This window comes from Opisthocomus hoazin, chromosome 4 (genome assembly GCF_030867145.1).
Source record: "Opisthocomus hoazin isolate bOpiHoa1 chromosome 4, bOpiHoa1.hap1, whole genome shotgun sequence".
NCBI lineage: Eukaryota > Metazoa > Chordata > Aves > Opisthocomiformes > Opisthocomidae > Opisthocomus > Opisthocomus hoazin.
Window position 1 is genome coordinate 90,623,555 of NC_134417.1, and position 14,456 is coordinate 90,638,010.

The following is a 14,456-nucleotide window of genomic DNA, read 5'->3' on the forward strand; positions in this document are numbered from 1 at the left end:
ACTTTCTCATAGTGCACCTCACTCTCTGTTACTTGTACAAGCCCACAGAATTCATTTAGATGAGGTGTACATTTCAGAAATCTGTTATACAATGTTTCCTGATGAACTTTCCCTTGAATTTCATAGCAGTCTTAGAAGTGCAGATAAACACTTTCAGAGACGTTATGCCACACAGACCCAACAGCACAGCATTTTGCTGAAGACTCAGTCGTTGTCTTTGACACCTCTAAGGAAAAACGGTTGCCTTACAACTTATAGCTGCATATATTATGCTTGTTAGCTAGAATAAAACATTTTAAACCTGAAAATTAATTTTCTCTGTGATTTTACATCTCCTCAAGGTGTTCAAGAAACAGAGCAATGAAGATGCTCAAAAGATTCAGTCAACAGACTGACATTGTGCAAAAGCAGATAGCAGAAACAGAGAACAGAACAGGAGTCAGCAGCTCCATATTCTACATTGAGAGAACCCTGAAGTCTAAGAACAGATAGGTAAAACTAGGACCTACACTTAGGAGCAGGTAGTTTGAAATATGAAGTTCACCACCTACTTTACAACCTGATGCAGAATAGACTTCATATTGGGCCTTTGCAGAGGAACAAATTTCATGTTAAGGAAGTGCAGTGTTTCTGAAAGATGGCAGACTGACAACTCTCTAAGCTGATATCTTCTACCTAGTCAATGGCAAGAGTTCAACCTAAATGGAAGCTCAGAAAAATTCTATACAGTTCCAATAAACATAAATAAACCTTACTTTTTGTGTTAAAATATGAAAGTCTCAGCAAGCTTCCACTGCTTTTCAAGTCCTTAGTCTGAAGACATGATTTACACATGGGAAAATAACAGATTGCAATCTATTACTGTGTTTAGGAATTACCTCAGTTGTTCAAAAGTGATCCTACAGAGTTAATTCAGCTTTTGGAAAATACGTGTATCTATCAGGGAAATTACTGAGGTTCCTGAAAGTGATGTGTTAACTATGTTTAGCATCTTTGTGATAAAATAAATACTTTGGTTTATTAAACATAAGCTATATTAAGCATTTCATTACTAATGACATCCTGTATCTTCTTGGTTTGCTCCTTATCCTTCTATTTCAAATAATGTCACCATTATTTTTTGTATGTGTTCATCATTTAGTTCTGACCAAAGAGGTAGGATTCCTCTAATCTAAACTTTGTAAGCTTACAGTGCAGCAATTTATATGACAAACTCAGTCCAGATGCCCTTTGTTACCAGCGGAGAGACTGGGTGTGATAAGGCCTTCCATAGGGACAGATGGTTGGTCCTTGTGCATAAGTGTCTGTTACACTCCATTGACAATAAAGGGAATGTAGGTATGGAATCAGCTAAAACTAGACGTCATCATTACAGATATTTCATAACTTTAAGCTAGTCAATATGTACATCAACAGATGTATTCAGCACATATTCATGGGATTCACAACAGGAGTCACCTCTTCTTAAAGAGGCATCTATAGCAGACAAGAATTATGCCTTAGAAGTGCATTTTTCTCTGCATCAGCTTTAGACATTATGTTAATAATTTCAGTACAGATATTTACAGCATGTGTGTCCAGACCTTGCTGAGATGAATGTTATTTTACATGACTACCACAGACCTTGATGTATTCTCTGCAAAAGCTTTCATTTGATTAAAACTGTTTCACTTAAGACTCAGCATTTAAACTGAACAATTCTCTTCCTTTGAAGAGGCAGGCCTAAACAGCAAAACAATAGGTACATAGTCTTCCTTTAAAGGCTATGTTTTTGAAGGTCTCCTTTTTTTGACAGTCTGTGATGTTTTGCCTTGAAACAGTTGAATGGTGAGAACCTCTATGACCAAGGTAACAAAGCCTTTACCGGAGTAAAAGCTATTCTGTATTTTATCCTTACCTTAGTAGCACACAGTGTCATCTGTCAAATCTTATGTGAGTTAAAATGGCTTTTTTGAGTTACAGGACTTTGCAATTAGTCCAACAGAAGCAGCTACAGTCCCAGCAGCAATGGCACAAGACACATCTCCAGTGCAGCAGAGATACCTGGAACTGGTGGGAGAGTAATGTCTAAGCTACAGTTTTCATCCCTCTCTCAGAGACAGAAAAGATTGACAGCCACAAATTTCCTTACACAATTACTTCTGGAGCTTCAGGTCCTCTGATGTAGAGGACCCGTGTTTTCTGATGGCCTCCCTGGTTCACTCCAAATGGCATCATCACATATCTAGCTCAGCAGTTCAGCAGTTCTTACAGTTGTGCAGGTTCTGAGACTAGAGATATATCTTTGTTACATCCCATTCACAGAAGCTGGAAGATTCTATTTAGACTATTTAGAACCCACTGGTCCTTGTTCCATATTGCACAGTTTCTCAAAATAGTTTTTTTTTTTTTCATCTGACATACAGTTACTGTGTTTGTTTAGCTCACAGCATGAATTTGTCTTCTAGAAACCTGTTTTTAAAAAGAGGAATAAGAACACTGGAACATCCAGTACAAATCAGTGGAAATTCTACTCAACAATGCAAAGTGATATGTATTTTCATTTCCAATTCATGCCCGGTTATGTCCTATGTAATATCCATAGACACTTCAGCAGTCTCCTTAAGAAGTGTGAATATGCAACGGAAAAATAAGAACATGATCGCTTCAGAGATTCGTCAAAGTTAGACATTTCTAATTTCTATTGCTTTTACTGTAAAGAGGTGTCTCCATAATGCAATAAAAGAGTGAGGAAAGACAGAGGATGCTATTACCTGTGTCTTTTTGTACTAATACTTTATAGAAAGGCCACATTCATTGCCATGCTATTGGAGAAAATCTTATGTTTAAACTGTTTGTAAGGAAAATAACAGCTGGAAAATAGAAAGTCTGCCTCAACAAACAATGAAATACAACTTGCTTTTTTTAAAAGTAACTTTAAGACATTCGTCTAATTGTTAGAATGTGAAGAAGGCTTTTGTTAGACCTTTTGAAGAACATATCTCTTCTAAATAGCCAAATAGCTTCTAAAAGGCCAACTGGGCCATTATTGTCCTCAAATTTTTTTGATCCATTCCTCAAGTTTCTTGCTGGTCTGAAAGAGTTTGGGAAGAAAAGAGAGTGAATAACTTCACCTTGATTTCACCATTGCACATAAACTTACTTGTCTCACAGGCAATGCTGTCAGTCTACTTTCTTCCTGATGCTCTTGAAAAAACACAATTCATTGTCATCCAGTCATTACTATCTCTCAAGTTTTCCTTATCATTAAAATCTTCTTTTCCTCTTTATAGATCTTCATAATCTATAAACTTCAGAATGTGTTACTTCTTACATTTCATGTACTTTCTTCTTGACTTTTATGACAATATTGAATACAGTATCTCAAATAAGTTGACGATGGTATTATATTTCAAGATCCTACAAACTAATTGTGTGATTAGCTAGATATAATTAATGCCAGATAACTGACAATAAAAAAGTATTCCTTTGCATCTTTCCCAAAATTAATCTCCTATGACTGTGATGAAATAGAACATACTAATAGACAATTCTATTCTGACTTTTAAATCAAAATAACATTTATCCTGTTGTTGTTGTTACAAAATCTGAATATAAAGGGTAACAGGTTTTTGAGAGATGATACTTTTTTGCCTAGTTTACTACCTTTGTTTGATTTTTTTAAATTCCATGGCTAATTTAAGACCCTTCTGCTCTTTACATCCCTTTTTTGTTCATGGAGGTAGAATTATTCTACAATCTTTTCCACAATGTTTCTGTTTCTTTTCATTAATCTGATTACCTGTCCACAGAGAAAAAGGACTAGAAGGGACCTCAAAAGGTCTTTTAGTCCATTACACTGGGTCACTCCTGTACAGCTCACTTGTTCTAGCGATCGCCAAATTTGGACACTCTGTATGCCCTTCACCAACCTGTTCCAAGGTTTTTCTCCTCTTCTTAAAAAAACTTTTGGTGAATGTCTAACTTGATAATTCAGAAGAACTGTGTTCTGCAGTTTGTGGGATCTTTCACCAAGACTTGAGATTTCGTTTGCATCAAACTGAAGAAGTGCGTGTGTTTAGTACAATCTCAAGGCAAGGGTTGTGATGTATTTATCACTATTAGCACATAACGTGTGACTGAGGGACACTAGCTATGAACTAACGTTCCATTTCCAGTTTGTTATTGGATGTAACAGCATATGTTCCCAGAGTTCTTGGAGATGTATTTATGAAGTCTTCACTTTCAGTAAGGCAAACACATTATTTCTGGGATGTTCTTGAGCATGTATCAATGAATTCAAATGTGTCTGCAATATGTCATAGATATAAGCAGAGTGAACATTTGAATTTGAAAAAATATTCTGCTTTTCCAAAAATCTTTATGGCTTTTTATCTTCCTTTGTCCTCCATCTACCTCCTTAACTTACTTGAAGGAAATAAATCATATTTTTTCTCCTTTAAAAATGTCCTGTAGGTTACTTCAGGCCACTCTGTTTATAAGAAAGCACTTGCCTTATTTGCTGATCAACGTTTGCCTTCTCTTGGGTCTTTTTTGCTGCTCAGTCAGCAAATGACACTGACCAAAACCGATGCATAAGTCCTGGCTGGTCCCCTGCTTTTGGGGAATTTCATCCATACCCAGTTAAGCACTGACAGGTACACACCTTCATTTCCAGCCATTTTGCTTATAACTGCTGAGTTTGATTTCTCTCTATAACGTCTTTATTCTAAAGTCGTGGAAATTAGTTACACCATGGAATTACACTTATGTTTCCAACATAAAAGAGACCAAAATCAAGACCTCAGGGAACAATCATGAGTATAAGAACATACAGGGATATTTTAGCTTTATTTGTATTGCTGTTTTGGAATTTTTTGGTACACAGAAATAAATTCACATACACAAAAAAAGTGATTTCAAACACTCCATTGGGATTAAGCAACTGGGTGAGAGGTTTATTATTGTATTATGGTAGCAGTCTGAATCCCTTAGCAAGATTATGTTTCTCATGTTTGGCACAGCAGAAAAAATCCCTGCTTATAATAATGCAAATTAAAATAACAGTAGAGGGTATTAAGCGTTACTAAAGTTCTGTTATTGTAGCAGTGTGAAGAAGCGGGAGCAAACTACAGTGTGTGTGAAATCACTGTTTGGGAACAAATGGGAATGTTGTATATTTGTTTGTATAATTATACAGTGTATATAGTTCCCAAAAGGGAGGCAACAAAACGGTCTCTGTGTTTTCTTCTTGAATTAAGCACAAGTTGTTTATTACAAGGCTGCATTAAAGTTCTTTCACTCTATTATAACAGGAGACTGGCTCGTTCTACACTACTGCTTATCCCCTTGTTTGGAATTCACTACACGGTGTTTGCTTTTTCTCCTGAAAATGTCAGTAAGCGGGAGAGACTAGTGTTTGAATTGGGACTGGGATCTTTCCAGGTGATTATACAGTGAATTCTGCTTTTGTTAAAAAGAAATCTCTATTTATTGTAACTACTTTGCATGCACAGTTCTCAGACTGTGTGATTATTTATGTGTATATTTTGTATACTAGGATTTTGGTTTTGTTTGTTTGTTTTAACTCCAACTATTTTCAAGAATTTACTGAAGGATTTGAATTACATTTTTTTTTTCTTTCCCATTTACCTAGGGTTTTGTTGTGGCTGTTCTTTATTGTTTCTTGAATGGGGAGGTAAGACTTTTAATGTTTAATGTCACCCACCCACCATCCCCATCTCATTTCCTTGTGGGAGTAACTGATGTTCTAATCCTGCACTGCAACTCATCGTCTACCATATTCCCTAATACCTTAGGCTGAATCTAACAATGTCATAGCAAAAGAAAGAGGGTGTGTGATGTCTTCATTAAACCAGAACATTGGCCTTGCCAGAGATGATGGCTCAAATAAACGCTCACTAACAGAGGTAGGGACTGTACTGGGCTCTTTGGTAATGTCATCCCAGGTGAAGAACTCTGCATTTGTCTTTGTTAAACTTCATACAGTTCTTGCTAGTCCACTTTTCCAGCCTGTTCAGTTCTCTCCGTAAGGCAGCTCTCCCTTCTCACATGTCCACCTCACCACTCAGATTGATGTCATCAGCACACTTGATGAGGATGCTTTCAATCTCATCATCCAGATCACTTATGAAGATGTCGAACAGTGAGGGGTCCAATATCGATCCCTGGAGGACCCCACTAGTGACAGGCTACTAGACTGAGTAAAAAACATTGTTCACCACCCTCTGAATGTGCCCTTTTAGACAATTTCCCACCCATCTTGCAGACCACCTGTCCAATCTATGTCTTGCCATTTTGCCTAGGAGAAGGCTGTGGGAAACTGTGTCACATGCTTTGCAGAAATCCGTGTAAACAATATTCGCTGGTCTCCCCATGTCAACAGAAAATATTCTTTTGTTGTAGAATAAGATCAGATTTGTCTGGCATGATTTGGCTTTGGTAAATCCTTGCTGGCTATTCCTAATCATCTGCTTCATTTGGTTTGCAATAGTTTCTAGGAGGTCTCATTCCATTATTTTTCCAAGGACTGAAGTAAGACCCAGGCCTGAAGTTTCCTGGGTCCCCTTTAAAATAGAATGGAATGGAATGGAACGGAGTAGAATAGACCCTAGCCTCTTTTGGGCCCTTCTTGTATACGGGTATGACATTTGTCCTCTTCCAGCCATAGATATCCCCTGATCTCCACAACTTTTCAAATATTATGTACAGTAGCCTTGAAACAATGTCAGCCATTTCTCTTAACAACATGGAGTGGACTCCAACTGATCGCATAGGTTTACGCAGGTTGAGCCCCTGCAAGAGTCTGTAGACCAGACCTTCCTCCATTCCGGGTAAGTTGGCACATGTGTTGTCGTAGCTGGTTGATCCTTTGACCTGGCGTCCAGCTACACCAGTACAGACAGAGGCAAAAGAGGTATTGAGAATCTCTGCCTTGTCAGCATTGTTAGTGATTAGATCCCTGCACTGTTTAGCAATCAACCTATGTCTTCCCTGTGCTTATTCTCAATGTTCGTGTATTTGAAGAACGCTTTCTTGTAGTTCTTGACTTTTTTGGCCATTTTCAGTTCTAGCTGAGCCTTAGCCTTCCTGACCGCATCTCTGCATGCCCTAGCAAGGTTCTTGTAGTCCTTGATGGGTATTTGGTGGCCTTTCCATAGCCAGTATGCTTCTTTTTTTGCTTTTAAGCAAAAATTCACTGTTAATACAGCTGGTCTCTTGTTCTGCCTTCTTCCTTTCCCTTTATAGTGGATAGACCTCTTGCGCTTCAGAGGCTGTTCTTGAGCCTTCTTCCCAGCACTCACAAGCTACTTTGCCTCCCATAGATGCTTCCCATGGAATCCCTCACAGCTGACCTCTGAACATACTGAATTTGTCGCTTCTAAAATCCTGGGTATTTTTCTTACTACTGATCTTCAGTGTGCTCAGCAGTACCTTAACTACACAATGTTACGATCACTGTATCCAAGGCTGTCATTGGTTATACTGTCATGTAAGTCTTCTTGTTTTGTGAGCAGTAAATGTAGCAATCATAGAATCATTTTGGTTGAAAAGGACTTTGAGATCACGGAGTCCAAGCATTAACCTAACACTGCCAATTCCACCACTAAACCATGTCCCTAAGCACCGCGTCAACACCCCTTTTAAATACCTCCAGGGATGGTGACTCAACCACTTCCCTGGCCAGCCTGTTCCTTTGCTTGACAACCCTTTCAATGAAGAAAGTTTTCCTAATATCCAATCTAAACTTCCGCTTATGCAACTGGAGGCCATTTCTTTTTGTCCTGTCACTTGCTACTTGACAGAAGCGACTGAGATCCACCACACTACAACCTCCTTCCAAGTGAACAGCAATGAGCTGTTTCTAGTCAGCATGTCCAGCAGCCATAGCAGTAAGAAATCCTAAATACAATCCAGGAACCTGACAGAGAACTTGTGTACCACTGTGTTGTTTTTATAACGAATGTCTGGGTAATTTAAGTCAGCCATGAGAACCAGGTTCTTTTGTTCTGAGACTTCCTTAAGCACCCAAACAAAGACTGAGAATCATAGAATCATAGAATTTCATCAGCCTCATCATCCTGATTGGGAGGTTGCTAACAGATGCCTAACAAAAGATATTCTTTGGTGGCAATTCCTCTAATCTGATTCAAGGGCATTTGATAAAACTTTCGTGGTCTCCATAACTCACCTCCAATCGTGGTTTGGTCCCAGCCAGCAATAAAGGGCCATGCGGTCTCTATTGCCCCTCTCCATGCTGGGGATGGGGAGAAGAATGGGAAGAAAAAGGCAAAACTCATGGGTCAGCATAAGGGTAGTTTAACAGAACAGCAAGGAAGAGGACAGTAAGAACAATAATACTGATAAGAAGAATACACAAAACAAACAGCACAGAGCAACTCACACTGCCTGGTGCCCAGCACTCTCCCAAGCTGCTGTTAACTTCCCCCCCCGGCCAGCTCCCCCACTCAGAACTGAGCATGATGTCGCATGGTATCGAATACTCGATTTCTCTGGTCAGTTTGAGTCAGCCAGCCAGGATGTGTCGCTTTCCGGCTTCTTGTGAAAACTAACCCTGTCCTGGCCAAACCCAGGACACCTCCATACACTCAAATTTCTCTTTTACATGAAGTGCAATTCCACCTTCTCTTCTCCTTTTCCTACCTCCCCAAAAGAGTTTGTAGCCATACTTTGTGGTCTTCCATTCATGTGAGTTTTCCCACCAAGTTTCTGTGTTCTCTGTAGTATCACAACTCTCTGACTGGACACAGTGCTCCAGTTTCTCCTGTTTGCCGTCCAGGCTACACACATTAGTGCACACAAACTTGAGGTGACTGGACTTAGCATTCTTGCCTTTGGAGAAAGTAGAGGGAGCATTCCTCACTACTCTGGTAGGTAAACTCATCCAACCTCTTGTTTATGAATATGCAGATGTCACAGCTTTGGACACTACCCCTCAAGTTCATTAGTTTAAAGCACAATTCACTAAGTCAGCCAATCTTCTAGTGAAAATTCTCCTGTTTCTTCTAGGTAGGCATATCTCATCTCTACCCAGTAGGTTGTATTCATTGAAGAATGTTCTACGATTGTAGAAAAAAAACCTAGCAATGACACCAGCCACAAAGCCAGGTATAGATCTACATGCTGTATCAATTTCCGCCTGCATCCCTCTCTCTGACTTGCAAGATAGAGGAGAAGATCACCTGGGCATCTCTCCCTTTCACATGTTCCCCCAGGCCTCTGAAGTCCAGCTTGATCTTGCCCAGGCTTTGCTTTACAGTGACATTGGCACACTCATGGAAAAGAAGTAGGGGATAGAAGTCTGTGCTTTTGACTAATTGTGGCAATCTCTCTGTGACATCAAGGATCTCAGCTCCTGGCAAGCAGCAATGTTCACTTGACTGTATATCAAGCAGGCAGGCTTCTTGGTGCCTCAGTGCTTCTCTGCAGGGAGTCACCCAGTACTAGCTCTTGCCGCTTCATTTTGCAGCTTTAAGTATGTGCTGCTGGTGCAGTTTCTCCCCGTGACTATTTCCCGTTGGTTTTGTCTGCTGACAAGGCTTAATATCTGTTGCTGATTGGTACATAAGAAGAAGGACAGTGAAGCGGTTACCTGCTACCAAGGATCACCAGAGACCAAGGATCCTCCTTCTCCAAGGTGCTGTCTGTTAGCTGTTGAAGCCTTTTTTTCTCATGGTCCTTGGAAGTCAGTGCCACCAGGCCCTAATGTTTCTTCTTGCAAAGCATCAAATAATACTCTACCTATTTCTTGTTCACCCTTTCTAATGTAGCGTAGCCTGCTAACTTCCTCCTGCAGCTCCTCTCTGCTACCTGAATGGCTCCAGCAGAGCCCACCCAACCACCTAAGCGGGTGCAGCTTCCACACTCCTCCACCCATCAGGCAGGGTTACAGTTTTTGCAACCCTCCACCTGAACCACAGTTTCCCTGATGGGCAACTCTGTCTGGGTGGCTGCCTCCACTCTTCCCAGGCTAGCCTGGCTTGGTAGCTGATTCGTGTCTGATGCAGAACGCAACGATGGCCTAGTCTCTGCCACCATGTTTCCAACAACCTCAAAGCACTGCCTAATAAAACCTTCTCATTCCCTGGATACCTTCAAGCTGCTGAGTGGGCTTGCAGAGCCACCAGCTAGCTGAGATGACCTTTGAAGATGCATCCTAAGTCTGCAGATGAGCAGAACAGGCAGCAGCCCAACGACTGGCAGAATGCACAGCCCTTCCTGTGCAGAACTGGTGTACAAACTGCTTATGCCACTCCCGACAGACACCACGTCCTGTTGCTGATGCTGCTCCCAACAGGCACCATGCCCTGTTTGTGCTTCTGGTTGGGCGTTCCCCAGGAGTTGGTTATATGCAGCTTCCCCTAGTTAGACCTGGCCATGGAGACAACTGGCACCAGCCAACTGTTGTCCACTCCTCTCGTGAGACCCAACACCTGCCAACTGGTCCCTCCACACACATAGTCCAAGCGTGTCAGATGCCCAGAAAACCCCTCAGGCACCCTCTGGGTAACTTGAAAGCGTCATACTCCTCTCTGCACATGGCAACTGCTACTGCTAGCATCAGCTGCCCACCTTTGGGATTTTGTGATTCACCCATTCTGATCTGCAAAATTAAATTCCAAATTCTCCTAATTTTTTTTTAATCAAACTGAATACCTGAGATAGATAATAATTTTCTGAATTAATGGAAGAAGACTCCCTCCTCAAGGCTGCCTTAAGAGGAATATCTACAGTTCATCCATTCTCTCCTCCACTGATATACATCTATTTTGCAGTCCAACAGGAGAAGATTTCTCCTAAAATTGCCTTCTTTTCTTCTTTTCAAGGAGGCTGAGACCATTTATTTCTACCAGTTTTAGCGCAGCAGGTGTTCTGCACTTGTTTGCATACAGCATGCAGTAGCTGGTACCTAGTACAAAAGCTCTTGAACTCCTCGATCCAAGTGATTCCTTCTCCGATAACCATAACTATCCCTTCAAGTTCATTAAACTATCTTATAGGTCATCTTTTCTCATGGTGTTTTGTCAAGGTGACTGTTAAATGACTCTTAGGTAAATGTTGAAGCATTATTCATGGCTCATCCCCATGTAGCTCAGAAGATGAATTCTGGATTATGCTTTGCTGGAATTAGTGGCTGCATTCATACTTCACCAGCTGGCGTTACTGGATATCCAGCTCTCCTACCTACAATTGTTGTTTCATCTATTATCTTCCATAAGTGCTAAAAGAATAGCCAGAAGATCTTGTCTAAAACTAGCCTGGAGATAAGAATCTTCCAAGGTAACATGCACAGTGTGTCAGATTTCCTGTAACCCCTTGGAGGCAAGGGGCCCAAACTAACACAAGCATATTAAGTAAAGGCATTTTACCTCTCAAGACATTAGAGAATGTCTTGTGCTTCCTCTAAACTGCTCAGGGTAAGAAAGGATTCACCTTTGGTGTATTACACTGTTACAGATGCAAACACTATGTTCTTTTTACAGAGGAAATATACCTCCATACTCTGTCTAATCTATACCTATCTTTACTTAAAAGCAAAATAGTAATTTAGAAATACTAGAAGGAGAATATAAATTTTCCAGTTGGATTTTTCCTCTCTTTATAAGGTGTCCATACTGCTGAAACTTTTGTTTAGCATTTTGGCATATGCTCATCCATTTTGACACTTGTATTAGTCTAGGAAAATCTAGCAAAGACTGTTAAAGACAAGAAGAACATCTTTGACACAGCAGCTCAGTGAAGACTAGAAAAGTACGTTGGGAAAATACAGATTTCCTTGTTCTTATGCTATTTCTTTCACAAATATGCTACAAGCTACTGTCAGGAAAGTGTAACAGACCAAGTAAACGTTGGTCTGCACTAGTAAAATCTTTCTTATTTTCCATTTTTGCTGTCTTCTGTATATATGTACACACATGTGCATACACCTAGCAAGATTTCCAGGTAATCAGTGATGAATGAAAAGTAGAAAAGTTGTAGAACTCTTTGCTTATTTGCTAATTGGACATCTGACCGTGGATCACTTTACTGTTGGTGATTTGCTGTGGCTGCCCATGAAAAAAAGCTCAAGGGAAAGGAGGATATCATAGATGTATATGAATTCAGGAGCTATCTTCTACTTAGAGGTGATCTGAAAGTAGGAGGCAAAGTTTTTGGCAGACACACACCTATTAACGGTAGGTGAGAGACAAGTTGCCTTTGTGGACAGGTTATTTCATTACCGTCTAGTACCATTTGGTTGCTGGTTTCTTTGGCTCTTTGTTGTGATTTTGGTAATGGCCATTGATGAAAACAGGGTATTTTCTCCAAGATGCTAGCTAAAGAACTTTGTTGGAATTAGTGTTGAACAGGTCTTCTATGCACCTCTGAGCTGATCCTAAATTACCTGAAGTCAGCGGCACAGAATCAGAGCTGTTGTTCCCACTACATTCCTGGACCTCTTTCAGACATGGAGAAGTCACTTCAGATTTTGCTGATGTGAGATGTTCAATAATAGTCTTAAAAATTGTTCTGTCAAATTATGGGGTTTTTTTCTAAACTTGATAATTTGTCAGCATGTCCTCGAGCGGCTAAGTACATAAAGAATGACCTTTTGAAGTTTCTCCCTAAAGGTGCAATCAGAAATAAAGAGAAAATGGAGGAGCTGGAAAGTCAATCGGTATTTTGCTGTGGATTTCAAACACCGTCATCCTTCTCTAGCGAGCAGCGGAGTGAACGGGGGGACACAACTCTCCATTCTGAGCAAGAGCAGCTCTCAGATTCGGATGTCCAGCATAAATGCGGAGAACCTAGCGACATGAGCAGCTAAGGAAAACTAATCAACAACCAAACCAAAAAACATCCCTTTAAAAAGAAAAAAAAACAACAAAGTTCTGGTGGTGTTGTAGGTCCCTTTTTCCTTTCCTTTCCTTTCCTTTCCTTTCCTTTCCTTTCCTTTCCTTTCCTTTCCTTTCCTTTCCTTTCCTTTCCTTTCCTTTCCTTTCCTTTCCTTTCCTTTCCTTTCCTTTCCTTTCCTTTCCTTTCCTTTCCTTTCCTTTCCTTTCCTTTCCTTTCCTTTCCTTTCCTTTCCTTTCCTTTCCTTTCCTTTCCTTTCCTTTCCTTTCCTTTCCTTTCCTTTCCTTTCCTTTCCTTTCCTTTCCTTTCCTTTCCTTTTTCCTGTTTGAAGAGGTGAAAGAGCAAAGGAAATGTGTATATATATCTTTTTAGCAATCACTGTAAATACTCAACTGTATTCAAGGCCATTGACGGAAAAATATTTAAAAGATAAACAACAGGCCAAGCCCACCCACTCAATGATTTACATTTCAGAGCATCTGCAAGTAATCCGTTGTCAGTCAAAAGTAATAAGTGATTACTGTGCAGTTGTGATCCTTGGTTGCCAAACTGATACTAATTTGTGAACGGACATGATCATTGTTACTTTCATTTTGATTTGGATTTGCCTTTTTTTTTCCTAGTCAAACATAGTCTGTCCCTGTCTTTTGGCATGTGAATTCCTGTAGTGTTTCTCTTTTGAGTCTTATGATGGAGTTGACGTTCTTGAGTTAATCAAACCAGCCAGTTCAGGAAGATCTCCAGAAAATTTAGATCATGGCTAGTTTTAGTCAGATGTACCCAGTGGACTTAAAGAAACTGCTGTGCCAATGTGAAGCTGCACAGCTACCACCAGTCAGTGGGGGGACTCCAGGCAAGAGAGATGGGATCAGCTGTTTTTGTACCCAGGGACACTTCTGAGAATTCTTTATGTTCTAGCTAAGCTGTGAATTTTCTACAAGGGCCATGCAGTTGAGATATATCTATATTTTTGGCATTGACTGATTGATTAATTGATGGATTGATTGACTGGATTCTTTGAATAGTAAAATAACCCTCCCCTTCCTCCCACCTTAAAAACAAAAGTCATTTCCAGGATGGCCTTTCCCTCCAGATAACCTTGAACCCTCTCCATCTATGTCCAAACATGACATGTTTTTGGGCAGTGCTGGCACACCGAGTGCTGATGTTGCAAGCTGGTTGACTTCTGTGTGTTGACTCTTCCCTGCCAAACCAAGAGGCCCAAGAGGGATCTGGCATGATCATCTCAGAAGGTAAAAGTCTGCATTTGGTGAGCAACTAAACTGAACAATAAGATTGTTTGCAAGGAAAAGATACAGACTTTTGATGACTTCCCACACCTGGCAGTTTTCTCTCTCTTTGTATATTCTGTTTGTTTAACCACCAATGGTCTTACTGCTTTTCTTTGAGAGGAACTAGAATATTCTTTCAACCTTTGCCTTGTAGCTAAAGCCACGACTGGTACATATCTACTTCAATCAAACGTCGATGATGTCAACTCTTAAAAGTCTTTATACAGTGCATAAAGGCTTTGAGGGCTGTCCTAGCGCTCATTTCATTTTGGAATTATGGACTGATATATATATACAAAAATATATATA

General features: G+C 40.2%; 1 protein-coding gene across 18 annotated transcripts in view; it reads left to right on the forward strand.

Annotated features, from left to right (window-relative positions):
* ADCYAP1R1 (ADCYAP receptor type I) overlaps nt 1-13,006 on the forward strand; it is a 144,888-nt gene extending 131,882 nt beyond the window's left edge. For 13 of the 18 annotated variants that reach the window (XM_075419854.1, XM_075419860.1, XM_075419863.1 and 10 more), the window contains 3 exons: nt 5,295-5,424; nt 5,636-5,677; nt 12,620-13,006. In XM_075419854.1, coding sequence (XP_075275969.1) covers nt 5,295-5,424; nt 5,636-5,677; nt 12,620-12,829 — 382 coding nt within the window. In that variant the 3' untranslated portion in view covers nt 12,830-13,006. The remainder of the gene's footprint in view (nt 1-5,294; nt 5,425-5,635; nt 5,678-12,619) is intronic. The other 5 variants (XM_075419861.1, XM_075419871.1, XM_075419869.1 and 2 more) reach the window with 1 other exon arrangement.
* Nucleotides 13,007-14,456: the final 1,450 nt, after the last annotated feature.